The 26,246-nt window shown below is 38.8% G+C and overlaps 1 protein-coding gene across 1 annotated transcript in view; it reads left to right on the top strand.

Moving 5' to 3' along the window:
- LAMA1 (laminin subunit alpha 1) overlaps positions 1-26,246 on the top strand; it is a 160,771-nt gene that overhangs the window by 107,254 nt on the left and 27,271 nt on the right. Inside the window, exons 34-52 of the mRNA XM_018553825.1 lie at positions 2,221-2,319; positions 3,380-3,491; positions 3,732-3,882; positions 4,793-5,003; positions 5,570-5,686; positions 5,775-5,938; positions 6,272-6,410; positions 9,820-9,922; positions 10,658-10,774; positions 12,568-12,750; positions 13,486-13,640; positions 15,883-16,026; positions 17,618-17,751; positions 18,854-19,004; positions 19,247-19,371; positions 22,653-22,803; positions 23,717-23,861; positions 24,130-24,271; positions 25,857-25,971. Of these exons, the coding sequence (XP_018409327.1) occupies positions 2,221-2,319; positions 3,380-3,491; positions 3,732-3,882; positions 4,793-5,003; positions 5,570-5,686; positions 5,775-5,938; positions 6,272-6,410; positions 9,820-9,922; positions 10,658-10,774; positions 12,568-12,750; positions 13,486-13,640; positions 15,883-16,026; positions 17,618-17,751; positions 18,854-19,004; positions 19,247-19,371; positions 22,653-22,803; positions 23,717-23,861; positions 24,130-24,271; positions 25,857-25,971 (2,658 nt within the window). The remainder of the gene's footprint in view (positions 1-2,220; positions 2,320-3,379; positions 3,492-3,731; positions 3,883-4,792; positions 5,004-5,569; positions 5,687-5,774; positions 5,939-6,271; positions 6,411-9,819; positions 9,923-10,657; positions 10,775-12,567; positions 12,751-13,485; positions 13,641-15,882; positions 16,027-17,617; positions 17,752-18,853; positions 19,005-19,246; positions 19,372-22,652; positions 22,804-23,716; positions 23,862-24,129; positions 24,272-25,856; positions 25,972-26,246) is intronic.

The following is a 26,246-nucleotide window of genomic DNA, read 5'->3' as shown; positions in this document are numbered from 1 at the left end:
ATTACCAGCTGTATCATTGTGACCATGACCCTTTTGAATGGCACAGGGATGTGTACAGAGTCCTAATCAGTAAAAACGTTTCCTTTGTGGAGGCACGGAATGAAATAAGAAGTGCTAAAGACAGTGGTTTTCATGGTAGTAGCAGCATTAGTGTACTCAAGGTTTCCTAGGTTGTTTCAGTCTCCTCTATAACACTGTGACAGTAATCATTTCATTATCCTGGCCGCAGAAAACTGCAGAAAGCTTATCAGTGATTGGCTACTGTGAATTACTGCACCCGCCAGCTCACTGCTACAAACATCCTGTAAAAAATCCTTCATTATTTTCTTTTCTGGTTAGTCTTTGTTTTCCTTTATCACAAAAATATTGATATCCCCCTCAATCACCTCTGTGAGAAATGTAATTAAACCTCATAGAAGAGCTGCAGCTGATAATGTCCAGACGGTGCAAAGTAGAAGAAATTTAATTTGTAATATTTATGATGGCAGAGGCAGTGCTTAAATTGGATTTGCAAAGAGGAAGCAGTTAAGAGCTCAATATGATACTTTTTAATCAAGTCTTATTTCAGAGTGTCTATGTGTGAGACTGGACTGAGGGTGCAAGGAAATATCATTTTAATATGCACTCTGATTTGTTGTGGGATAAAATGCTATTTAAGGGATCAACATGAGAGTTGTTTTGATTAGGAATTGTTGTTAACATTATAATAGACATAAAAAAGGTTCAAGAGATTGCAAGAAGCAGTTATGATAGAATTTCCTTTCTCTGTTATAACAATGCTCACTCCTTCAGGGCACAGACACATAAGCTACATAAGTAGTTACATCAGAACATTGGATCACACCAGAGTTCAGCAACAGCTTCATAGAGTCTACGACACTTAATAATGCTATTACTTTGCAGAGCTTAGACATTATTTGCGATTGTAAAACAGAGTTACTAGAGGCATTGTTTGATGGTAGTTTATGAATGTTTCATTTAGCAAAACAATTACATAATTCCAAAATTGCTGTATAATATAAATTAGAAAATTACATTGCACATATAGGTTTCATGGTGGTCTAGAAAAATATCTTTATGCATTTATCATGTATTGGTCAGATGACAAATGCGTTAGCACTTTTTTAGAAACCCCCACAGCCCTCTGTCCCCAGCCACTTAAAGTGCAACTAAACTCAGGAGTTAAACCTTAAAATGCATTTAAGTACCTTAACTATTAACAAAAATGTATCTTATTTGTGCATAACTCAGTTGCAAAGCCTCAAATCGTCTCTGAATTGGTGCTGACAAAAAGTATGAAGGGTGGCTACTTTTATTCCCCATGATCCCCGTGTGTTGTAAAGTAGCCACTGCTCCGAGCTCGCTCACATAATGGACTATAATCTCAATACAAATTATTAAACTAAACATGAGATTGTAGTCCATCATGGGAGCGAGCTTTGAGCGTTGACCACTTTACAACTCACACAGAGACCATGGGGAACACAAGTAGCCACCCTCCAGAAGGAAGGGCAATGCCAGCACCAATTCAGAGATTTGAGGATCTAGGATACATTTTTGTGAATAGTTTGGGTACTTGAATGTATTTTTAAGATTTAACTCCTGGGCTGGGTGTCACTTTAAGCTAATCTAATCCAGAACCCACACCCCAGGGCATACTCTGATGGCAGTGGGTCCCCATGGTGTTAATGGGAGACCAAATATCCTTTAGCACTGGCACTGCCTGCACAGTAACTCCACATTGACATGAATAAGTCAACTATTCTATTGGGGTTGGGAGTTCGATACGTTTAAGGGTAGGGAGGGGAGGTTGTGGGATTTTTGTACAAAAGTATAATTGTGCTTTAAAGCCTCATGCATACAGATTAAAACACCCATTGTCTTATGTTTGTAAGGAACTCTAGACATGAGATCTCTGTACCTGAATTCTTCGTATCTTACCCTACTATGGCTATTATGATGAGATCTTACTTTGCATGTAAAAAAAAAAATGTCATTTATATTACACTGTAATCAGTACAGCCAGTTGAAGGGTACTCCTTTTGGATCCGGAAGATGCATGAGACCATACAGAGGTGTCTGTGTAAGAAAATTATATATAACTTCTTCTAAATATTTTTTTTCTTGACTGTATTGGGGCTGAGAGATAGGAGGATGTGAAATAATTATAATTCAAAATAATTCTAATTTTAATCATGTGTCCTATGAACTGTGTCACAGGATTCTGTGTTTACGAATTCTAACAAGACCCAGAACCTGGACCAAACTGTGAAGCAACTGAATGCAGTATCTGCAGACACAGTCCTCCTACACAACAGAGTAAGTAACAGTACACTGCCTTTCTCTTATATAACCTTAGCAGATCAAGCAAACTGTGAGATTTGGCATAATGAAAGACCAGTGACTTTCAGTATTTGATGGAATTGTAGAGCTTGAAATTTTTGTCCTCCAGATGACTCCATTTGCTTGTGTAGATTAACCCCTTCATGACTGAGCTTGTTTTTCGTTTCTGTTCGTAAATGACTGACACACTTTTGACATTTTTTATATCAAGCAGTCATTGTGAATTAATATCACTATTACTGCTTTGTAAATTAATACATTTTTGGTTATTATCAGGCTGCTTCAAACTTCAGAACAGCCGATAATAAGTTAGTGACACTGATCCTGCAGCAGTTCAGGATTCAGCTGTCACTAGTTTTCTGATTGTTGCAACAACGATTAGAAAACAAACATTCTTCTTTCAGGAATAGATACATTGTAGGAATAGACACATTATGTATCTATTCCTGAAAGTGAAAGAAAAAAAAAAGCCAGTATAGCTTGAGAGAGATATCTCTCGATCTATACGAGCTGTCAGAATGCCGGCAAAAGCCGCATGCCAGCTCTGCTGTGACTCTCAGACACCCGATCTTCAGGTATCGGGTGTCTGAAAAAGGTTAACCCTTTCATTAATGAATGCCTCTAAACTTAAGGCATCCATTAATGAATGATAACCGCTGATTCTCAGCAGTTACCAGCCTTCTAGTGCAGCAAATAACTCATCACGTACAGTGTACGTGACGAGTCATTTGGTCCCTTTGTGGCGGGACGTACAGTGTACGTCTCCTGTCACGAAGGGGTTAAAGCACAAAAGGCATAAACTGTTTTGTAGCGGATCACAATTATTTTATGCATGTGTAAAGTAACTGACATATTGACATATCATTTGTAAATGTTAGTGCTTTGATCTTTTTGCTTTTAATCTTCAGGTTACTATTATACAATATTGATATAGATATAGATCCAGAACCTAACTTACAGATAACTTGAATAAAGTATGATAATACACACCTACCTAAGCTTTCATGAACCTAAACTCTACATTTTTGTTTCAAAGCTGGCACAGGTAAAGAAGCATGGGTTCAGTGTGCATAATTCCACCATTAACACCTTGAACAAAAGCCAGGAACTAATGGGATTTATTGACAAAATGCAAACTACAATTAAAGGTAAAGTTCATTAGGCTTCTCCAGTGACTGTGCAAAAATCATGTTGTTGTTAGTGTCATTTGTTACATTTTCTCACCATCAATGTCATGAGTCAGGATCTAAACATGGTTAGCATTTTCTGCACCTGTTTGTCCTATGATAGATTTTTATTAAGCAGTAAAACATGATTATGTATAAAATTATTTGATATATATAACTGGATATACGGGATTAATAATGAATGATCTGCCTTTTCTGCAGTGCTAATAGAAGTGGCAGAAAGTCTAAATGAGACACTTGGTAGTGATGCCCTTCTGCCAGTGAATTACCAGGAAGGCGTTTTATCCAAGCTGGGAGAGCTGAGCACAAGAAGCTTTAGTGATCACAACCAAAATGCTGTAGAAAATGTCAAGTAAGGATTATTATAATGGCTGTATTACTGTATGCAATGCTGCACTGATCTTCATTATTGTATAAATGGAGCAAACACTACATGGCTTATATACCAGAAACATAGGAATGTTCAGGAAAATAAGCGTAGGTCAAGCATGATGTCAAACTTAGAAAAATAATATTTACTCAAAAGAAATCTGAACACTATATGATTAGTAGAAACGCTAAAATAAAATCAGGAGTAGAACCTGTTATTAAAGGTATAAAAAAGTACATTTCTGCAATATATGCATATTTCCCCATGTTGTATCCCTTTAAAGCAGGGGTAGCAAACCTCTGGCCCTCCAGCTGTGGTGGAACTACAAATCCCATGAGGCATTGCAAGAGTCTCACAGCCACAGACATGACTCCCGAAGAGAGATGCTTCATGGGATTTGTAGTTTCACCACAGCTGGAGGGCCGGAGGTTTGCTACCCCTGTTTTAAAGACACAGCAAGTACAGAAAAGTATCTGCTGATCTGCCAGAAATGCACTCAGCCCCTAATTTACTGTTGTGGCCACTGTTTGGCTCAAAATTTTCTACCCAGCTCATTCAATTTTTAAATTGTAGTATCTCGATTTGGGTGGTACCAAATTCGATCTGTGTATGGCTAGCATAATTGTTTTGTAGTCCAAGATAAGCCAGGAGGGCTGATTACACTGCTTGAGGTAGCACAGGAAGTATTTTTTGCACTTATCGAGCCTATATACCAAATGTTTGTATGTCTTTAATGTTGTATTTAACAGACCAAAGTAGTTTGATTAGACATAGTCCTTCCATGCTTGGTCATATGGGGCAACTGTCAATGTGCAATAGTTTTTCTTATACTGCAGTAGATGCAATGGTCTAAGCACATTATCATAGATTATACTATCACTTTCTGTAATAGGGCTTTAGATGTCTTACTATCCAGAGTCCAGAAGGAATTTGGGAAGCCACATGACGACTTAGCGAAGGTGAAGAAGAGCCTTGAGAACTCACTAGATCAGCACACCAGCAAATTGCTTGCAGCCGAGGACTTCATATATGAATCCGCTTCAAACCTCAATACCACCAACAATTTGCTGGTTGTTATCCAAAACAATCTGGAAGACTTCAGTGTAAGTTTTTCTTCTTATGTAAAAAAAATGAAATAAAAAAACCCAATAATTTTCTTGACCTCTTTGGGAAAGGAATGATAGATTTACGGGGTACTTACTGGTTTCCAGGTTTGCATATTGAGCTTTACTTGACGGATTCCAAAAGATGGATGTGTGTTTAGAGACAGGATAACAGAACCAAATCATAAAGAGGACTTGCTTTCCTCTGTCAGCAGGGACATCCATTGATCCATTGATCAGCTACTCTGTGCACAGGACAGCTTATTGCTGTTATTACTGCTATGACCTCTTTTACAGAAATTATTTTATCCTTTTATTGGCTCAAACTATGTGCATATAAGGGTATTTTTTAAGGAATAAAGGCATCCAAAAAACCCATCTATTTGTCTTTGCGCCTCTAGACCCAAACCTACTGTGTGTATGATAATCCCGCTCTGTACAGGGTGGTAAAGGTAACTTTAAAGGTGAAAGGTCTGATAGTCCTATGAAGTTTTTCATCCATACTCACTGTGTAATTAATAATTCACAAATAAGAACGGGACTCAAATTGGAAATTCATTTTGCAGGTAAAAAAGCTTAATTTCCAGGAAAACAAGAACCGTTCTGTGATGCTGATAGAGGAAGGACTTGGACTAGTGGATGAGGCAGTGTTACTTGCAGAAGACACTATTAATGCTACATCAGTAAGTGTCACATTATGAATAGGCTGGGACCGGACATAGTAACATAGTAAAGGGTTGCTGTAAATACTGTTGTGTATTTTGTCTGTAGGTGTTGGAGATGCACCAGGAAGAGCTCATTATGTGGAACACAAAGCTGAGACATCATGTGGATGAGCTGGTTATGCAGATGTCTAAGCGAGATGCTTTGGACTTGGCCTATAATTCTGAAGATCATGCTGCTGCTCTTCTGAGGCTTTCAGATTCTCTCAACAGGTAATGACACCTAATAGATAATAATAATAATAATAATAGCTGCATTGTTATAATAACAAATATCTAATTTGTTATATTCTAGTACACACCAGAGCTGTGTTTTGGTTGAAACTTTGAACATAGTTTTCATTAAAAAAAATAGCATCTTTAACCTTGCCATGTTACTGCAGATACTGGCCAAAGTCAAGCACTATAGTTAACACAGATGTTATACTACAGTATTGTTTGCTATAGCACTTTCCCTGTACAGTATGTGCAATGATGTATTCATCTACTTCTCTGTATTACCCTCACTGAAATATATGGCTTATTTATGAAGAAAAATGTGTTTAGTTCTCTTTCAGATGTACGGAATACTTCATTTAATGCCACAAATGCCATACAAGCCCACTCTAATATAAAAAGGATGGTTGAGCAAGCTGAAGTCCTGGCTGAGCAGTCAAACTATACTATCTCAGAGACTGTAAGATTGGTAAGTTGCAGGTTTACTGATGTGTATGTGTTTTTGGTTTATCTAACAGTAATATAGTAACATAGTATTTGAGGTTGAATAAAGACACAGGTCCATCAAGTCCAACCTATTGCGTGTATGCATGTGATTCTACATGTGTATGAGTCCATCTAAAACTATAACTGTATTTGATATAACATTAAGGCCACATTTAACAACTTAGTGTTACATTACCGCACACAAATTGTGTTGTTTGCGCTTTGTTAAGGTAGCCCATTCAGAATGAATGGGCTACCAAATGCACCACAATGCAGCAAAAAATGGACACAACCCTTCTTTTACATGCAGTGCACCACTATACACATGTACGCATGTAATTTGCGTTGCTGTGAAGTTCATTGCTCACTAATTTAACAGTGCATTGGAGGGCCATTCAAAATAAATGCTCTGCTTGTTAGCACAAACTTATAAGTATGAATCTATCCTCTATACAAAGTGTTTGCTTTGACCATAATTATACATTATTAGACAAAAAAGATGATTCTTCAAACATTATTTGCCCAACCAATCAACTTGTATGTTATCGGCAAAGTCATGTAAAAATCCATTGGCTTCCTATTTGAAGATTCCAGTGCTGAGAACTCCCTGCCAGAGTTCCTGGCTTTGCTCTTGTTTACCTTGAAGTTCTCTTTTGTTCCCATCCAGATCAAACCATCATTTCTGCTTCTCCTTTTATACATAGTTACATAGTATTTGGGGTTGAATAAAGACATACGTCCATCAAGTCCAACCCATATAGGTCCACGCATCATCTCATTCTTAGGGATACTGGTATCCCTGGATATTACGGTCCCTCAAGAAATTGTCCAAACGTTTCTTGAACAAATCTACACTCTTGGCTGAAATCACTGCCGATGGCAGTGAGTTCCAGACCTTAACCGCTCTTACTGTAAAGAACCCTCTTCGCACATTGGGCTGGACTTTTTTCTCCACCAACTTTAGGTGGTGGCCTCTAGTCTTTGTAATTGAGTTAATCTCAAACAGTTTGTTGCCAATGTTGCTGTCACCATTGAACATCTTGTACATGAAAAATCATATCCCCCCTTAATTCCAGCGTAAACATGTTTAAGGTCAGAATCCTTGTCTCATAGCTCTGGTCCTCCATTCCCTAATTAGTTTCCGCTGGACTCTGTCCAGTTCAAGGACATCCCTTCTCAGTACTGGCGACCAAAACTGGACCACGTACTCCAGATTTGGCCGAACCAACAATCTATACTGAGACACAATTAAAGACTTGTCCCTGCAATACATCCCCTTCTTAATGCATGACAAGACCCTGCTAGCTTTGTTTACCGCCGCCTAGCACTGCAAGCTACCATTCAGTTTGTGGTCTACAATGACCCCCAAATCTTTTTCTATTTCTGACTTCCCTAGCGGCATACCCATGATTGTATAGCCTATTTGTTTATTTTTATGTCCAAAGTACATTACTTTGCATTTATCGACATTAAACCTCATCTGCCATAGTATTGCCCACTCCCCTATTTTATCCAGGTCCTCCTGCAATGTTATATTGTCACGATCCGTTTCTAGTACCCTCCCTATTTTTGTATCGTCTGCAAACACGGAAACATGGCTATTTATTCCCTCCCCAATATAATTAATGAATAGGTTGAACAGTATCGGACCCAGCTCTCCAGTAGGTTATTCATTTTAATAAAGACAAAAAGGCAGAAATTTAGGCACATAAATCTCGCCACTGGTTTACTTGAGGCATACAGAAAACCATAAACTGGTTTATCTCTCCAGAATATGCCAAAAATGATAACACTTACTATAATATAATACAGTAACTATAAAGATAACCTTTTAAAAGGGACTGCATGTAATGTATTCATTTATACTGAAATTTAAATGCATAGTATGATAGGATAAATAAGTTCATACTCTCTAGGCAGCCTGTGGATCTACAGGTGTGGAGGATATGCAATGCCAAGTAAAGATTAGTGTGGATTACTGATCATAGTAGCATTAGTAAATACAACAGTTCCTTTATAGGAACAAATGATTATTGACAGTTTATATACCTCTGTGGCTGACATTCTTTAATGATTGTTTATATTTTCAGACAAAATCCTCTTCTGTTTAACTGTAAATACATATGTATGGACACAATTACAACTGATATGAAATATTTCATTCCATTCTTTGTATTTAGAAATTGTCATTGAATAATTAATGTGTTTCCCTTAAAAACAAAACCAACATGAGCCATCCAAATGCTGCATTCATAATTTAATTTGTAAATTAAATCAAAGCATGTCTCCAATATTTAGATAAAGGATGTCTTTCAATACTTTTTTAGCTGAGAACACTGGAAGAATACCTGTCATGAAATAAATACAGAGACTTCCATTGATGACCTTCTTCTGAAAATACCAGTGTTGCCTGGCTGTTATAATGACATGTTAGCTATAATAATTTAAGTCACTGTCTTGGAACAAGTATGTAGACCAGGCAAATCAGAGGATAGACAGAATTCAGGGTCTGCATTTGTCATTGTAGGTATCTGTTAATGTGAGCTACAGTATAGTGGTTGTTTTTTCCGCAAGAAGTTGTGCTTGGCAACTCTGTTCAAATCAGGCAACTTACCTATGGGGTGCAGTGCTTAGGCTGTGCAAAATATATTTTCGTTCTGGCAAATTTGTGGCATATTTCTGGCATATTTAAAAGCCCCTTATATTTTGCCTTAAAGTGAAACTCCACCTGTGATGAAAAAGATACCCAACCAGCCACCTTGGTTAAGTAGATCGCAAGAAATATACCAAATGTAATGGCAGTATCTTACCTATTGCTTTTAAATAGAAACTCACACTTCCACGCCAATCACTTTCTCCTGCCTGCTCTAGTCACATGATTGCTCCCAGGGTTGCAATGAGAAAAAAAAAGTGAAGGGAAATGCAATGAGCTAATCACATGAGCCGAAATGCACATTTCTAGGTTCAGGTATAATGTATAGAATGCCCCCAGATTCCATGATTGCAAGGAATCAACAATAAGATTTTTTTCAATTGTAGAAAATCTTTTGGAACACAAAGTAAAATGTTGTCATGTTTCATAGCAAAACACTTCTTGTAAAAATGATATATGGTATGGTCAGTTGTTTTACAAGTTTCATTTTACCTTAACGAAACCATATCTAACTAATTACCAGTTGACTAAAGTCTGTTCTATCAATGACTCTCATTCTCATTTTGAATTGGGCCCTGACACTATGGGGTCTATTCATATAGCCGAACAGTGTTCGGCTCACTTCACTTCTGATCGGTCATTCACTCGGCTGCCCTCGGCAGCTTTGTGAATAGACCCCTATGTAAAATTAGTGAATTGGTTTTAGTGTTTCATGATTTACTGTCTTCATTGTTCATAGGTATCTGGACCAAATGGATCTTTGGTTGGTACATCAAAGGATTCTTTGATGTTCAGCTCACAACTGGTAAATGAATCCAAGAACTTAAGCCGCAACACAGAAGGTAATTTCTTCAACAGTTTCCTTTACAGAGATTCACACACAGGGGTCACGCTGCACATATCTTTCAATGTTTGTGTCTGTGGCATTTTATTTTAGTGGCTTGTACACTGTGCACAATTTTTTTATACTATTTAGACTATTGTTAGAATGACAGAATGCCAGTACCGTCTGTGCTATGCAAGTTTCAGAAACATGATAATAAATATTCCTAAGCAATGAAAAGTTGTATTTTTGAGAACTGTAGTGGAGTTTTGGGGGAGGACCTGTTCATGAATATAGAGTTTGGGAGGAGGTTTTATGAGAATAGGAAACTTTTTCAACATGTGACGGAAGATCCAGCTATGAATGGCTTTCTGTTATCAGGCATAGTAGGGAAGATTTTGTAGATTGCTATGAGATTTACTAGTCATTTAAAAAATATGTGAGTGCTGGGTATGCAATTTTCCTTTCTGAAAACATTAGCAATCCATTGCTGGCTCCCTATACCTCTCTACGATCAGTCATTTTGCCTTCCTGCATGGCTCCGCTGTTGCTTGCAATGTTCATATTACTTGTGTTTCTAAAATTGGCTGTTTATAAAAAAAACCTTTACTGTGTATGCCTACTAACCCTCATATAATCTAATTCTCTGCACAACACAATGTCAGTTTTATGAAAAGAGCATAGCGTTGCTTTTCTTAGCTCTTTCCTTTAGCAGGTAAAATCCAGTTTCAGATCCCATTGTGTGCTCCCATAGGTCTCGTCTCTCATTTGAATGGGCTGAAGACAAAAGTGGATGAGATACAAAAACGAACCCGCGTGTTTACTGGTCAGATAAATGAGCAGCTGCGTTCTCTGAGAAGCCTGCCGAATGGTAAGTGAAATATCACTTGTCCTCGTCCTCCCAGCTTTGCAGTCTCTATGGAAAGCGGACAGGGAAAAGAAAAGTCTCTCTGTCTATAGCTGTGATACATTAAATTGCCTTTTATCCTGGAGAGGTGTGTGGATATACCGCAGTGACATTTTATTTTGAGACAATAATGTCTTGTATATGTTTCCCAACTGAGAGAAACATTGATAAAGGCAGTCTTCAATATGTCAGCTTATTAGGGTGATGGAGTTACATAGGGCTTTATTGCTACCATATATAAAGGTCATATGGGCTCTCTAAAAAATTTTTTAAAGGAAAAATAGACACGATAATACAAATGTATAAAATAATTTAGAATGATACAGTGGGGTTGATTTACGAAAGGCATAATGTTGTCCACTTTAGGAAGGGACTTTTCCCTTAGTGAAAGTGGTGAAAATTCACTTTACAAAGAATACCCAATCACTTGCAAGGAAAATGTAAAAACATTTATTTTGCTTGCGCCTGATTGAATGATGGAAGTCCACAGAGCTTCACCTCATTCACTAAGCTAAGAAACATTTGCAAAGTAAACAACCTTGTCTTTAGTTAATCAGCCCCAATGGCCTGCACGTATTGAGCAATATACAAATACACATACAGACATGGACGGACTTCCTAAGAAAATGATCTACATATTGGAGCAATCAGCAAGCACCACTATCCAATGCCTTTCCTATCTCATGCAGCTCTTAGGGTGGAGCTCAAACCAAAAGCTACTTTATTTTTCTAGTTTTAGAGTAGGTTTGGAACCTTTGTCGTTTTTATTTTACCTCTGTTAGTACTGTGGAGAATTTATGCTACTTCCTGTACCAGTTAGTGTTGTTTCAGATACAGGAAATGAGAGGATATCTCTGTAATAGGTAAACAACAGTAATTAAAAAACACTATTATAATGTGGAAGGCTACAACCTCCGGCTTTTCATTGCTGCCTGTTTACCCATTGGACATTTCTTCTGACTTTCTATCCCATTAGCAACATTATTGCTGGGATAAGAAATAAGGGAAAACCCCTTCAAAAAGGCCACAAATAAAAACCTAAAGTAATAGAAATTAGAACAATATAAACCCCATCCCCAGTTATGCTCTCATCTGCGTAGGTTCCTATTAACCTAACAATTTGAATTTATACAAAGAAAGATAAATGGTGTGCTACATGATCCAAAATGATTTATGAACTACCAAACTTTTGTAAATGCTATCAAAATATGAGATTTATCCAACGTATCAAAAGCAGATTACCCACCATAAGTTTAATAGGTCTGGGCAGCTTTACTTCAGACAACCACACATATGCCACATACACATCACAGTTTAAACAAAGATGGTCCACAGTCCAAACACCAAAGCCAAAAATTTGTTAAAAGTAACTAAATACTCTACTACTGCTCAATCCATTCATCTCAGAGTTATTTCATATCAGTGATATAATGAATCTCTCACCAAGTGGTAACATTCATATGTTGTAAAAGTGTAATAAACGTGTAATTGTAAAAGTCTTACACGTTTATCGCCTTTCATAATTAAATACTCAATATTGTTGTTAGCACAAGAGTGGGAGAGTAGATGTTCACATTTCAAAGCAACATGGACAGGGCACTTATCTGTGAATTCTACTTGCTGAGCAGGTCAAACCATCTGTAATGATATGCTAGTCATCAATAATAACTCGATCAAATGGAACTTCTTTGGGTACTTGTTTAATGGCAATGAAAGCACAAAAGCCCATGTAAGTAATGGTTTATTCTATTTTTCAGATACAAGTTCTAAACTTCAAGAGGCCAAAGATCTAGCTTTGTCTGCAAACACCACTGCTGCTGGTACCCTGGGCCATATCATGAACTTCAGCCAGAAGCTGTCAAATGCCACTTCTACATTGTCCAGGGTGAATGACACTTTACAGAGAACTAATGTGCTTCTGGTTGACTCCTCGAAGGCTGGTATGAAACTTGTATAACTATACAATAAAATCCAAATAAAAAATATTAGCTACATTTACTGTCTAGTATAATTTAGAATAATAAGCATGGCAGATTTTTTTTTTTATAAGGTCAGGAATCCTAACATGTAATATGGTTTAGACTAGAAATGTATTATCCACAAGGCAACCTAGGCAGGAGCAATGTGGATGGCCCTTAGGATCCTGCAGTAAATCAGGAGATAGCAAGATAGCACAATTGCTTAAAGGTGTGCACCTGCCTGTTAATTCTTTAGAGAGGATACACATGTAGGCAGTTGGTTTTTGACGGGAGAAGGCGGCTTCTTTTGCAATCCTTATTATTGCCAGTCTTAGGGATCAGTGGGCCAAATCTGCTACCTTGCCTTGGGCCCTATTCAGCCCAAATTCATCTCTGATGTAGTTTAAATAGCAAAAAAATCTACATATGCTGTATATACTGTGAATGCTTTGGGATCCTATATGGTCGCCCAGTACGACTACTCGTGTTCAGTGATGTGATGGTTGGCACTGGAGTACGAGGTTGGTCTGACCACACCTGATCACAGTTTACTGTCATATGTCCCTAGACATTAGAAAGTAATAAACACTACCAGTGCTCAGAAGAATTTACATTAATCCCCTAACTTATCCCTACAAACTCAACGTTTGCATCATTTGTTGTTAATTAAACCTGTATGGCTATCCCAAAGCCTAATATCATGACCTGTCATTGTAGCTGTATCAGCAGAGAGCAGAATTAAAGAGGTGGAGACGCAGGCTAACATTCTTTTGGACAGACTAAAACCAATGAAGTTGCTGGAGGAGAATCTAAGCCGAAATCTATCCGAAATAAAGGAGCTGATTAATCAGGCACGAAAGCAAGCAGCATCAGTAAGTAGAAAAGATCCTCGTACTAATGCATCCTGTATATACCCATCCTGTATATATCCTGTATGTACTCTTTATTTGAAAGAGTAAGTCCACCCCAAATTTTTCAATTTTTAGTAGAAGCTGGAGAGTTAAACCACCTGTTACTCTTTTATATCTTTTGTGGACTCTATTGGGGAGATCTCTGTGTCTGAGCTGCTGAATCTGCACACCTGCTGTGGGCATTATGAGGGGGTCTACTCTCCATATTGGATTTTCTATTTATATTATATTAATATAGAATGGAACAGGAAGTGCTGAAAGATCAAAGGTGAGCAGGAATGGCCAAACCCTACCAGGTGGCAGGGAGATCTCACTGTTGGAGTATCCAATACATTAAAGAAGCTAGGGATTGACTCAGCATACTCCACTTATAACTAAACTATCACTTCTGGGTGGACTGACACTCTAAGAGGTTGATCTTGAACAGGATAAAAATAATAACTGTGGTCTATGTATTAGTAACAGTGCAGTTCTAGGCAGATTTCTACAATGCAAATCGGTCCTTATTGTAGAAAAAGCCTCAGAATATGTTTATTGTAACTTGAATATTACAAGCTATTCACTTTAAAGTTGAAACCTGTAAAGCCAAAACACACTGTCCCTGTTTAATGTGTTACTGTAGTGCAGAAACATAATTTCGAAACATAATAAAATGATTTTCAAGAATTTGTATTGATTCTTCATCCCATAAATATGAAGGCGTGGTTGGTGTTTATTAAAATGCAGGCTTGTGTGATGCAAACAGTTATAATCTGTGGTCAACACCACTGCACATGTCAATTGACTAATACAGGAGAACACTGGGCAATCATTGAAAGAATTCCAGTTGGGCCAATTAGTGGTCCTTTGAATGCCACTAATGGTTTGAATGAAGGCAGCTGATTTGTCAAGCCTGTTTAAAATGAAAACATCTGATCGTAATCTAATATCTAGGAATATTTTTAGGCTTTTCTATTTTTAGAGGACTGTATCTGAAAGTAATGACATCTATCTGTAGCTTCCTAATTTATGAACCTCAGTTCATTAACGTTTGCAACGGCAGCCTTAGCAAAGCTTTAAATTCAGCAATGCTATAGCTGGGCTCTCAAAGTGTTGTCATAAACTCCTATTTTGTTTTGAAAAGCAGCACCTAACACCCAATCTCCAATCTGCTTTGGATGTTTTTGTGAGGTCTGTAAATCACTGATCAGCCTCCAGAAGTGAGTAAGGATGGCCAAAGGCAACATGACACTTGGCCCAGTTTAAGGATGTACCATTTCAAAAAAATATATATGGTATTTCTGCTAGCTGCATGGGGAAATCCCAGTAATGATAGTGTTCAGAATTTGAACTCCTTTTATTATTTAACATGCCTTTACTATATTTGTATTATTCTCTACATTTACATGCACATCAAAATGTCCAGCAAAAGTGACAGCTACTAGGGTTAGGGACAAACTATAATACTTCTTGGGGTGTTTGCAATGTTCACCTTTTATTCCTGTGGGTTGAACTTTTTTTCAAATGAATGTGGTTTAATACCTTGCCACCAGCTCCCACCACCCTTTAAGGGGCTCTTAACAGTGGGAGTTGGAGGCGGGCTTCCAAGTCATGTGATCACTGTAATTGGTTGTTACAGTGGTCACATGATTGGGAACCCATTCCACTGGCTCCGGATTGTAACGCTGTCAGGGAGGTGTCTGGGAGCATTGAGTGAGTGAGCACTGAGTGAAGCTGCTTGCAGCACAGAAGAGCAGCACCAGCTTTTTGCATGTATGGGGCAACCCAGTTTTAAAGTCCCCTCCCCATTGTGCTGCCATGTGTAAAGCTGCCAAACATGAACATTGTTGCTGTAACTGCTTAAAAGGGTTAGCTGGAGTTGGGGTTTAATTTTTTTTTAAATCTAAAATGACCTGTCCCTATAGGACCCTGATAAAGCAAGTGTAAAATCAATGTATCTATGGTCAAGATCAACAGGTGATAAAACTTATGTTTTATAGGGCCTTAAAAGAAGAGGGTAGACCCCTGAAAGCTTGTGCTGAAATTTTAACTGGCAGTGCAAAAAAAACAGGGGGACTTGGAACACCAGAAACTTCTGCTGTTAATGCTAGTCACAGGCTGGATCATATATATATATATATTGTTTAATTGCTTGTATTTATTCCATGGGAGTTTATATTTGGCGTGTGGTTCTTATGGCTTTGTATTTGGTTTTTCTTTTCAGATTAAAGTAGCTGTTTCAGCTGATAGAGATTGCGTGCGTTCTTACCACCCAGAGATCCGTTCCACAAACTTCAATACTCTGATATTAAATGTAAAAACCAGTGAACCTGACAACCTTCTGTTTTATATGGGCAGTAATAGTAAGGTGAGTTCATATGCGCTAGGAAGGTTCTGTACGCATCACTCCAATAAATGCCGAGTACGTTCATTTTTAACAATTATCTGACACATACTGACAAATTATCCACATATGAAAGAACCACAGTTATGTTGATTTCCAGAAGGTGTGCGAGAAACTATAAACCATTGTACAGCGTCTGAAATGGTGGAACTTTCTATCACTGCTGTATGTTTTCTTTTTAAGCAGCAAATGCAGTATTTAATGCATGACTAGAACTAAAAATTATAATTTGGCTTTACCTTAAATGCACACAACAATTTTTGCTGGTCCATGTTGCTTCACATGAAGTTTCATCCACCTCATTAAATTATGACAAACAAATGAAATTAAGACAAACAAAACACTAGTGCAGTGAAACTAGTATTGTTTACTGATTTTATTTAATGACCTTAATCTGTATTCATTTGTAAAATGCAATCTCAAACAAAAATGCCCTTTTCACTTTGCTTGGCAGATATTTTTAAGTAAGAGGCCTTGAATGATTCGGGTGGTGTGTTACTTTAATTCAGGTTTCTCTCTTAAATATCAGATTTGATGCAGATGTGAAACACTCCTCTCCCTCCTCCGCTCTCTGCTGTGGTGAGAGACATAGGGCTAATTCACTCCACAAACAGTGCGTTGTGACCTGATTTGGTGCCACAACACACTGGATCACATCCTAGCCGGCTCCCTGCGTTCAGGGGCAGGAGGGGGCATGGCGGTGCATTGAAGTCAATGAAACCGCAGCCAGGCCCCCCGGCCGCAGTGCAATCGCCCGCACACGAACCCGTGGCACATCAATGCCTGCGTTCCGGTCCAGAGTGGTCAGAAAAATTAGTGAATGCAGCATTTTTTCTGACCGGACAGGAAAAGCAGGCATTGATGTGCTACGCGTTCGGGTGCGGGCAATTGCACTGTGGCCTGGGGGCGTGGTTGCAGTGCCATTGACTTCAATGCAGCGCCACGCCCCCTCCCGCCCCTGAGCGCAGGTAGCCGACCGGGATGTTACCCAGTGCGTTCCTGCCCAAATCTGTCCGGAACACACTGTGGTGTGAACTAGCCCTAAAAGATGCTTTTCTTTAGAGGATAATTAGATGCAGAACTCCATAAAGATACCCACGCTACTTGTTTTTTTCGTAGATGGCGGGTTTTTATTTATAAAACTTTCAATAGGTCCATTCAAATTTACAATACGGTATCTGGAAGCTAGTCTTGCAAATTCTTTGGGTGCACTGGAGGTAGACAGTTGATCTAGAACGTTATTTCAACCTGCTATACAAGTAACTTACAACCTCTGTTTTGTTGTTTTCTTACTACTTCTGTTTTCTATTCTTGTTGATGAGAACAAGTGCCTGCTGCCTTACTTACAAGACCATAGGCTTTAGTTATACTTTTTGATTACAATGTACCAAAGGCACTTATATTGTACTATCATCGACAAATCTTGTGTTCTCTACTGGTTTACTTTGTTATGTCTTCCAAATTTTCCTCAAAAAATTAATACAATATGTTTTTTTTTTAAATATCAGAAGAGATGATGTTGCCATTAATTCTGTTGTCATTTGCTATGTGATAGGCTGACTTCATGGCAGTGGAGATGAGACAGGGAAAAGTTTCATTGCTTTGGGACTTGGGCACCGGAGCCACAAGACTTGAAGATCCTGGCATGCAAATAAACAACAACAAATGGCATAAAATACATGCAACAAGGTGAAACAATTCTATTCTCATAATCATTCAACTTTGGCCTGTCATGGACTATGATTTTTGGTAGCCATGTGTCCAATTTAACCAACACTGGTAATCACTGCACAGAAAAGTTTACACCAGCAGTGAAAGTCCTTGGTGATTGTCATAAAGATTCAAATCTTTGTGTGTATTTGTGAAACAAATAGCTCTCAGGATGAAATCCATTTAATTGTAGTTGATCCTGCTGCCCTTTAGAATGCATATGTTAGATGTTTTTCTCATTTGATGAAAGACTTCTCAGCAAAAATTGCAAGTAAAAGCAAAGAAAAATCAAATGTTTTAAATGTGTACTTGCAGCGTTTTTTCCTGTCCAATAATCAGGGCACTCCCTAGCCTTTTTTGCCGCCTGAGGCGGGGGGACTGGTTGCCTGGAGCTCGGCATGATGCCGGCAAGAGGATCCCAGGTTGCCGAGAGGGCGGAGAGATGTGTATGGCCCTTACACATCTTCCCATCCGACTCTTAGCAACCTGGGATGCTCTGGCTGGAAAGTGGGTAACAGGCATACTGCAAACATTGTGCAGCAGAATGGCTATGCTGCTCAGCCTGACCCCCCCCCCCCCATGTGACCCAAAGAGATGCCACCTCAGGCTGCCTTATTTTAGGGATGGCCCTGGTAATAATTATTTTTATTGACTTACAATTTGCATCTGAACAGCCCCCTCCCTCCTTGCACGTCATAGCCATTCCTCCTTGCAAGTGTCTAAATACTGCCTGCGCTGTCCCAGCTTCTCCAGCCCCCACCTCCCTATATAACTTTTAATGTAGCTGCCAGGGAGGAGAGAAGGGAAATACTATAGAGTGCCACTTGAGTGACAGCTGTAAGTCTGCTGGCGCTGCTGACATCACATTCTAGATTTGTGGTGCCGGCAGCAATATCAAGGTAGGTTTTTGCAGGTAAATAACATACTTCAAATACTTGAAATTCACATATAAGATTGTTGTTAAAATAAATAGTCTGGTGACAGGCCTCTTTAAGAGGGTACCGTTATATAAACTGTATAATAGCATAAGAATAACTTTCCACTGAAAATCTGACTAATAAAAATTCTTGTCTTCTACTAGGTTTGGAAGATCCGGCACACTGGCAGTAGAAGAAGTCAATACTTCTCAGAAAACCTCAACCAAACCTTCATCCTCCCCAGGGACCTCATCCATTCTTCATGTAGATAATTCCACGCTAATGTTTATTGGAGGCATTGGGGGCGGCTTACAGGTATTGTATGTTAGTTTATGAGCTTTTTTTTACAAAGATCTGATTTAACACCTGTTCTTAAAATAATAAAAATAAATGCAGATTTACTCTGGGCTTTATGTAAATGTAGAACAATGATGGAGCAAGATTTTTTATATTTCAAATATCTCCAGCACTTTCCTTTTTTACTGGTAGCTTGCTTTTTTAAAGAATTAATAGAAAGATGTGAACATTTCAATAACTATAAATGTATTTGCTTGTAGAGGTCACCAGCACTGCAAACAACAGATTTTAGGGGATGTATGGGAGAAGCATTCCTGAATGGCAAATCTATTGGTTTATGGAATTATGTTGAAAGACAGGGCAGATGTGCTGGATGCTATGGAAGGTATGTATTCTAGTGATATTAGCATACTAGTCTTATTGTTGTACTGTATTGACTATAAGGGAATGAATTAAAACTCTTATGGTAGTACTTTGTAACGTTGCATGGTCAACTTATAAACAGATAGACTTTCACTAGAGTTTATTGGAGCCTACAGATATTGTGGTTGTTAAAGCAATGTGAGGTGTCCTGCCATAAAATTCAGACATCATGCTCCTTTCCCTTGTATGCTGACAAAGGCTTTTTGGGTGCAGTTCCCTCTACTAGATAGACATACACTATATATTTTGCCACATTTGAAACCAAGTTTAAAGATTATGTCAAGACAAAATGAAAAGGGGGCGTGGCTTGCTGGCGCGCTGCATGGACGCTTCTGCCTAGAGCTCCGTGCAGCAACGGGCCTCGAGGCGACTGAAAGCGACGATCGGGGCATAACTTACCCACACCGGAACCCTCCTCAGACCCGTCCGGTCCCCGAGGATGAAACGGTCACAGAAACGAAGGGGTAAGAGGCCGCAAAAATTGACGGACTTCTTCGTTCCTTCGGGGCAGCGGCGCGGCCAAGATGGCGCCGGCTCCTCTGCAAGAGACCAGCGGCAGACATCAGCCACAGTGCGTGCGCCCGGCGGGGCCTCGACGGGGCAGCAGGCAGATTCAGGCTCCTCTTCTGGGTCGTCCCAGCCTGACACCCCTGCTGACCGGAGTCCAGATCTGGCAAGACAGAGGATGTCATCCCCTGGAGAGGATCAGAGGGAGGTGAGCCTGCTTAGTACGTCCCTGGATGACACGAGGGAACTAGTGGCACCTATTGAGGCCTACCCCATATCCCACCAGCCCATCTCGGATTCCACCCTTAGGGACATGCTGATATCCTTAAGGAGTTCGCTGAATTCAGATATGCAATCCCTAATCACCCAATTCAAGTCTGATTTACAACAAGTAGGTGATAGAGTGTCACATATGGAAGATAAGATGGGGGAGTTTGCCACTACATTTAACGACTTGGTCGATGCCCATAACAACAGGGAGGACGACTATGAGTGGATGAAGGCCAAATTGGCGGACCTGGAAGATAGGTCTCGCCGCAACAACGTGAAAATACGTGGCATTCCTGAAGCGGTCGCCCAGGCGGATTTGATGTCCTATGTGCAGGATCTTATGCAGGACATTATGCCGGGCACTCCTAAGACAAAATGAAAAAACTTTTGTACATCATTGGAATACACACACATTACCCAAGTTATATCCCTTTACACACTGCAAGTGCAGAAAAATAAGTGCCAGAAATAAAGTGTGCCCCTACCTTCCACAGAGAGGCTGAGGCATTATAGGGGTTCTGGCAATATATAGTATATGCCACTTTAGCATTTTATTGCCCCGTTCCCCAGTCCCCTCAAACGCTACAGGTTTTTTTTTTAATACAGTGATCATCAAATGATCACTGTATGAAATGTATGTATGAGCAATGTTGCACATAATACTTTGTTGGTATTTTATGTGCTAGTGTTGTAGCATATTTTCAAAATATGTCACAGCCACTTCACTCCTGCTCTCCACCACTCCACCACTCTCTGCAGTTGTTCCCCTTGAAAGTACTGTATGTCTCCTTAGGGATTGTCCACCAGAAATGATTATCCATCCTGCTGAAATATTGATTTGCTGGGTATTTAATAGTTTACCAGTAATTTTACACCACTTTTACGCATGAAATCAACCAATTGCTGTGCAATTTCATTAAATACTTGTCAAATCATATAAAAATGTTTCCCTCTGATGCTAGCATAAATTGTAGTTCCATCTGTGCAGTCAAATGTGAGAATCCACCACTATATGTTTGTTATGTAGCACAGTGGCGTAGCGGCTAGCGCTTCTGCCTTGCAGGGAGTCTTTGGTTGGAATCCTGGCCAGGTAACTATCTGCAAGGAGTTTGCATGTTCTCCCTGTGCGTGGTTTTCCTCTGGGTTGTTTGGCTTCCTCCCACATTCCAAATACATGCTGGTAGGTTAATTGGCTCCTGTCTAAATTGGCCCTCCTCTGTATGCATATGACATATCTTAGATTGTAAGCTCCTTGAGGGCAGGGACTGATGTGCTGTGTAATTTGTTGGCGCTATATAAATATCAATAATAAATAATATTCCCACTCACACCGCATACCAAACGTTACATTTTTAGCTGTCTCTTTAGAGCCAGATTATATATAGGACTCTAAAGGCAACAAAGGCTTTGTGCCACTTTTCTGGCGGTTTGGACCTTTAGGAGGGCCTGTGCCAAATTAAAAAAAAAAAGAAAACCAGTTCCGATAGGTTTATTGACACCTGTGACTCAGGTAGTTCTTTAAGAATCTTTCAATATGGCTGCAACTGATTCAAAAAGAAGTGTTGCCAGCTTATAAATGAGAAAACTGGTGGTAATTAAGATCAACCCTGATCTAGCATACAGAGTGGGGCATGTATTTGCTGGGAAACTGTCATGAATTTGACAGCTTCCAGCTCACTATTCATTGGTTGCTAGAACGCCACCGGCTGGTGGCATCCTAGCAACCAATTACGTATTCCCAGCCCCGTTCCACTGCCACAGGGAGACAAAAGCTGAATATAAAAAAGGTTCTGGGAATGCTGGCTGACATCATTACCCAAATACAGCCAAAGCAGCCAACATCTCTGCCCCTTTGTTTACATTTAGCTGTTGGGCAGGGAATCTACTTGACAGCAGCTGAATGTGTAATGTAATGAAAAGGTACTTTTTAATAACATTGCTTGTATAGCAATTTTCGAACTTCTAAATCTTTTAACAAAAGTGGAGTTTTCCTTTTAAGTTTATACAATTAAAAACATATATTGTGTACAAAAGAGATTAACAGTATGGAACATGAAGTATTGAGGGATACATCCGTAATATATTGGTTATAAAAGAAATCACTAATTATTAATACCTGTTCTAAAGGGAAGTGTGTTGGCTATTCCACTTGCAGGAAGTATCTGAAGAGGCCACTAACAGATCTTCACACATATAGATATTGGTGTATGAAGCATGCAATGTCATTGTAAACCAGCAGATGGTGGTGTATAACAACACACAATAAGCCATAACTAAAGACACAAAGCACCATGTTGGATTTATTGTTATTGTGTTTGTGTATGTATAAATAGTTGTACAAAATACTCCAGGTGTATTGGGTCCGTTATATGCTTACCCTTTTATAAACTGTGCGATTTGTGCAACTCTGGTTCAAACATGGTCTCTGTCCCTAAAACATAATGTAATTGTGTCCCCTTTTTGCAGCCCTCAGGATGAAGACACATCTTTCTACTTTGATGGCAGTGGTTATTCCATAGTGGAGAAGACCATGCGATCCACGACGACACAGATAGTCATACATTTTCGTACATTCTCACCAAATGGTCTCCTGCTTTATCTTGCATCTAATGGAACGGTAATGTGATGCATTGACTAGAATGTTTCTTTTGCAAATTTTCACACTAATAGGAGATCTTTACTGACAGAATATGCAGGGTGCCCAGTCTGTAGTTGGTAAAATAATACTACTTCCCAAAGTGATCTTTTTATTAAAGGAGTTTTCTTCTAAATGATAAATAAATGGCATAAATATATAACTTTATGTGGCTTAATAAGTCAGGGCCCGTTCACACCTAGGCATTTTGTAGCTCAATTCTACAAAAACACTCTCATCAAAAGGAATTCCATTGTTTTCTACGGCCCCTGTTCTAACCTGAGCATTTTGTCACTTGTAACAAAACACTTGTAGCTTGAAAAAGTATATGGACTTCTTTTCAGGCAGATTTGAACATTTTTGTCCCCATAGACTTCAATGGAAACACCTTAAAACAACCATCACCAGCGCTTTTAAGCATTTTTTTGAGCTTTTATTGGGAGTTTTTGCATCATGTCACACATTCTCCTGCTTTCCATTGGTCCAAATAAAAAAGAAGCTGAATGCCTGCAAAGTGCTTTAAGAATGGTTACAAAAAGTGCGTAAACACACGTAAAAATGCTCAAAAACATTTTTTTTAAACACCTGAAAGTGCCAGCACCTAGGTGTCAGTGGTGCCTTAGGGTGTAATTCCACTTTCTACCCTTATTAATCCTGCCATTGCCTTCATCAAGCTGCAGGTGTAGCCTTACTGTGAGCAGAGCTGATACCCTTTCAAAAATGACAGACAGTGGTAACTTCTGTAGACACCAGTGCCAATAAATATAATTTTAGAAGAAGAAAAATTAAACATTTCTAAAAGCCATTGGCTAAAAGGTTTTATACTTTATATTCAGATATAGTTTTTGTGCTATGAATGAGTTTTGCTAAATGTAATTCCTTTTCCCTTTGTTAGAGAGATTTCCTATCTCTGGAAATAGTGGATGGAAAGTTGAGACTGTCAGTAGAACTTGGTTCAGGACCTCTGACATTAACAACTGATGGACGTTACAACGATGGAAACTGGTATAAAGTTGCTTTTCAACGGAACAAAAAGCAAGGTATTATTTTAATATAATGTGAACTTTATTATTATATCATGTGATGCTTAACATAATAGGAAAAATCCAATCCAAATGCATACTGACATCGGCATATATTATATTACAGTATGTAAAGTGCTGCGTAATTTGTTGGCGCTTTATAAATACCTATAATAAATACATTAATTAAAGTGTATATTTTTCATTAATTCAATACTAAAATTAGGCAACATTTGTAGTGTTATCATTTTATGTAACTGATAACAACATTGTATTTGTTGCTAAGGTATCTTAGCTGTTATGGACTCGTACAACTCCAGTCAACGAGAGAATAAACAGGGTGAGGCACCTGGTACAGCATCAGACTTAAATAGGTCGGACAAAGATCCCATATACATTGGTGGCCTTCCCAGGTCCAGAGTGGTGAGGTGAGTTACACTGACCTTCTGTTGTGTCTTTCAGTTAAAGAACAGAGATTAGAGAATTTGTCAGGTTTCAGGTTTTGTCCTTTGTCCCCTTGAGAAGGATGCCAGGGTATCTCCGAGACATCGGTGTTTTTTTGTTTTTTTCTTTTGTTTCTGCACTGTATATTGCAACTTAGACCTTAGTAAACTACAAGGTCTGTAACCTTAGCGATGTGCTGGCTATATGTTCTCTTTGATTTTTACAGTATCACCATAGGCTGGGCACGTTCTTATTGGTGTTAACGGTTAAGGTGTGGATTTGTGTCAAGGTGCAGAATTTGACTGGGATCAGCTGGCAGATATTTATTGTTAACACCTGAACCACTGCTGATCCAACAGTAATTTTTATTTTTTTCATTTACAGTGTGTATGTACAGCCAAAACTTTTTCTTTTAGCTTTAGATAGCATATATATATATATTAATTTCCCTTGTATATGAATAAAGAAAAGAAATAGTCACTAGTTCTCGATGCTGCCCTTGTCTACCTTGCAGCCAGTTTTCACCTTAGGCTTCTCTGCTAAAGACTTCTCTTCATCGAGAATTCCTGGTAGACATGCCATAAGCCTCTGCCAGATATTTTGGACCTGGCCGAGACCTGCAACATGTCTGCCATGCCTGTGAGTGTGGAGAAATTCTACGTCATCCTCACCTACGTGAGGAATCAGGAAGTGGAGGGCTGCTCCTCTCTATAAGAGGGAAGTGGAGAAAGGATGTGAGAGGAAGTTAGTTTAATGAGTGAAGGTCCGCTTCAGCTCTTGGGGCGTGACTACTCAAAGGACAACACTGGAACAACAGGCAAGTGGTCATTAAACACAGGGCATATTTGTTTTAAAACAAAAAATCTCTTTAGTTATAAAAAAAAATCCTTAATATTCTACCCCTTCCCCTCGGCTGGCAGGGGCATATTGAATACATTCAATATATAGACTTCTCACTGCTGGCAGTGAAGGGATTAGGGCCAGATGCTACTTGTGGGCCTTGGGATGAACCCATCTCCTTCCTGGGAGAGGCAATCAGGCAGAAGTGAACACCCCTTGCTAATGCTAGGTGTTATTGCACTCCAACACCTTGGGCTTAAATAAGCACAAGGTCTGCTTTTCTAGTATGCCCCCTTCCAGAAATACAGCATAAAGCATTTAAAAACACACTTGGGAAAAAAATTAGATTATATAATCTTTCTTATATATTCTAAATAATTTATATTCTATTCTTATATAATCTTTCTTCCAGCTTGAGGAAACAGTGAAAGTGCATGTTTTTATCCTCTTTAATCCACCCTCCTTCCTTTCTGTGCTGGAAGGATTTGCCTAGCTTTGGTCCACAGTAATCCCTTTCACAACAGTGGGAGGTTAGCTTTAGTGATTTTTGTAAAATAAGCCTCTGAATTGAATAATTCTCTCTCAAAAATATTAACATGTGAATGTTAATTTAGTCATGAAATCACCAACAAGTACACATATTTAACTTTGTCTCCTTCTTTATTATCTGACCTTTATTTTTTTGTGCATGCCAGTTATGAACAGTAACAACAATTGTCTACCTTTTAGGAGACAACTAGTCAGCAGATCCTATGTTGGCTGTATAAGGAACCTGGAGATTTCACGATCAAACTTTGACTTGCTAAGAAATGCTTATGGTGTAAGAAAAGGCTGTAAATTGGAGGTGAATAGAATACAATATTTGTTTTAATAATAACAACATGAATAATGGATAAATAAGTATAGCTTTTAAATGTTTAATATACCTCTTTAGGAAACAAGGATATTGTTGAATTATTAAGGATAGCTACCATTATGTGTTTTTATGTCATAATTTGAACAGTCAGTAAAACCAAATTCAGCATTTTTATAAAGAGTTGGCCATCATCCATGTACACAACTGTACCCCATTGTCAGGAACCTACCTACAGTAGGTTCAGTCAGCAAGATGCTTGGTGG

This window comes from Nanorana parkeri, unplaced genomic scaffold, assembly GCF_000935625.1.
Source record: "Nanorana parkeri isolate BGI_ZX_2015 unplaced genomic scaffold, ASM93562v1 scaffold7, whole genome shotgun sequence".
Taxonomy (NCBI): domain Eukaryota; kingdom Metazoa; phylum Chordata; class Amphibia; order Anura; family Dicroglossidae; genus Nanorana; species Nanorana parkeri.
This window is presented reverse-complemented; position numbering and strand designations above follow the sequence as displayed.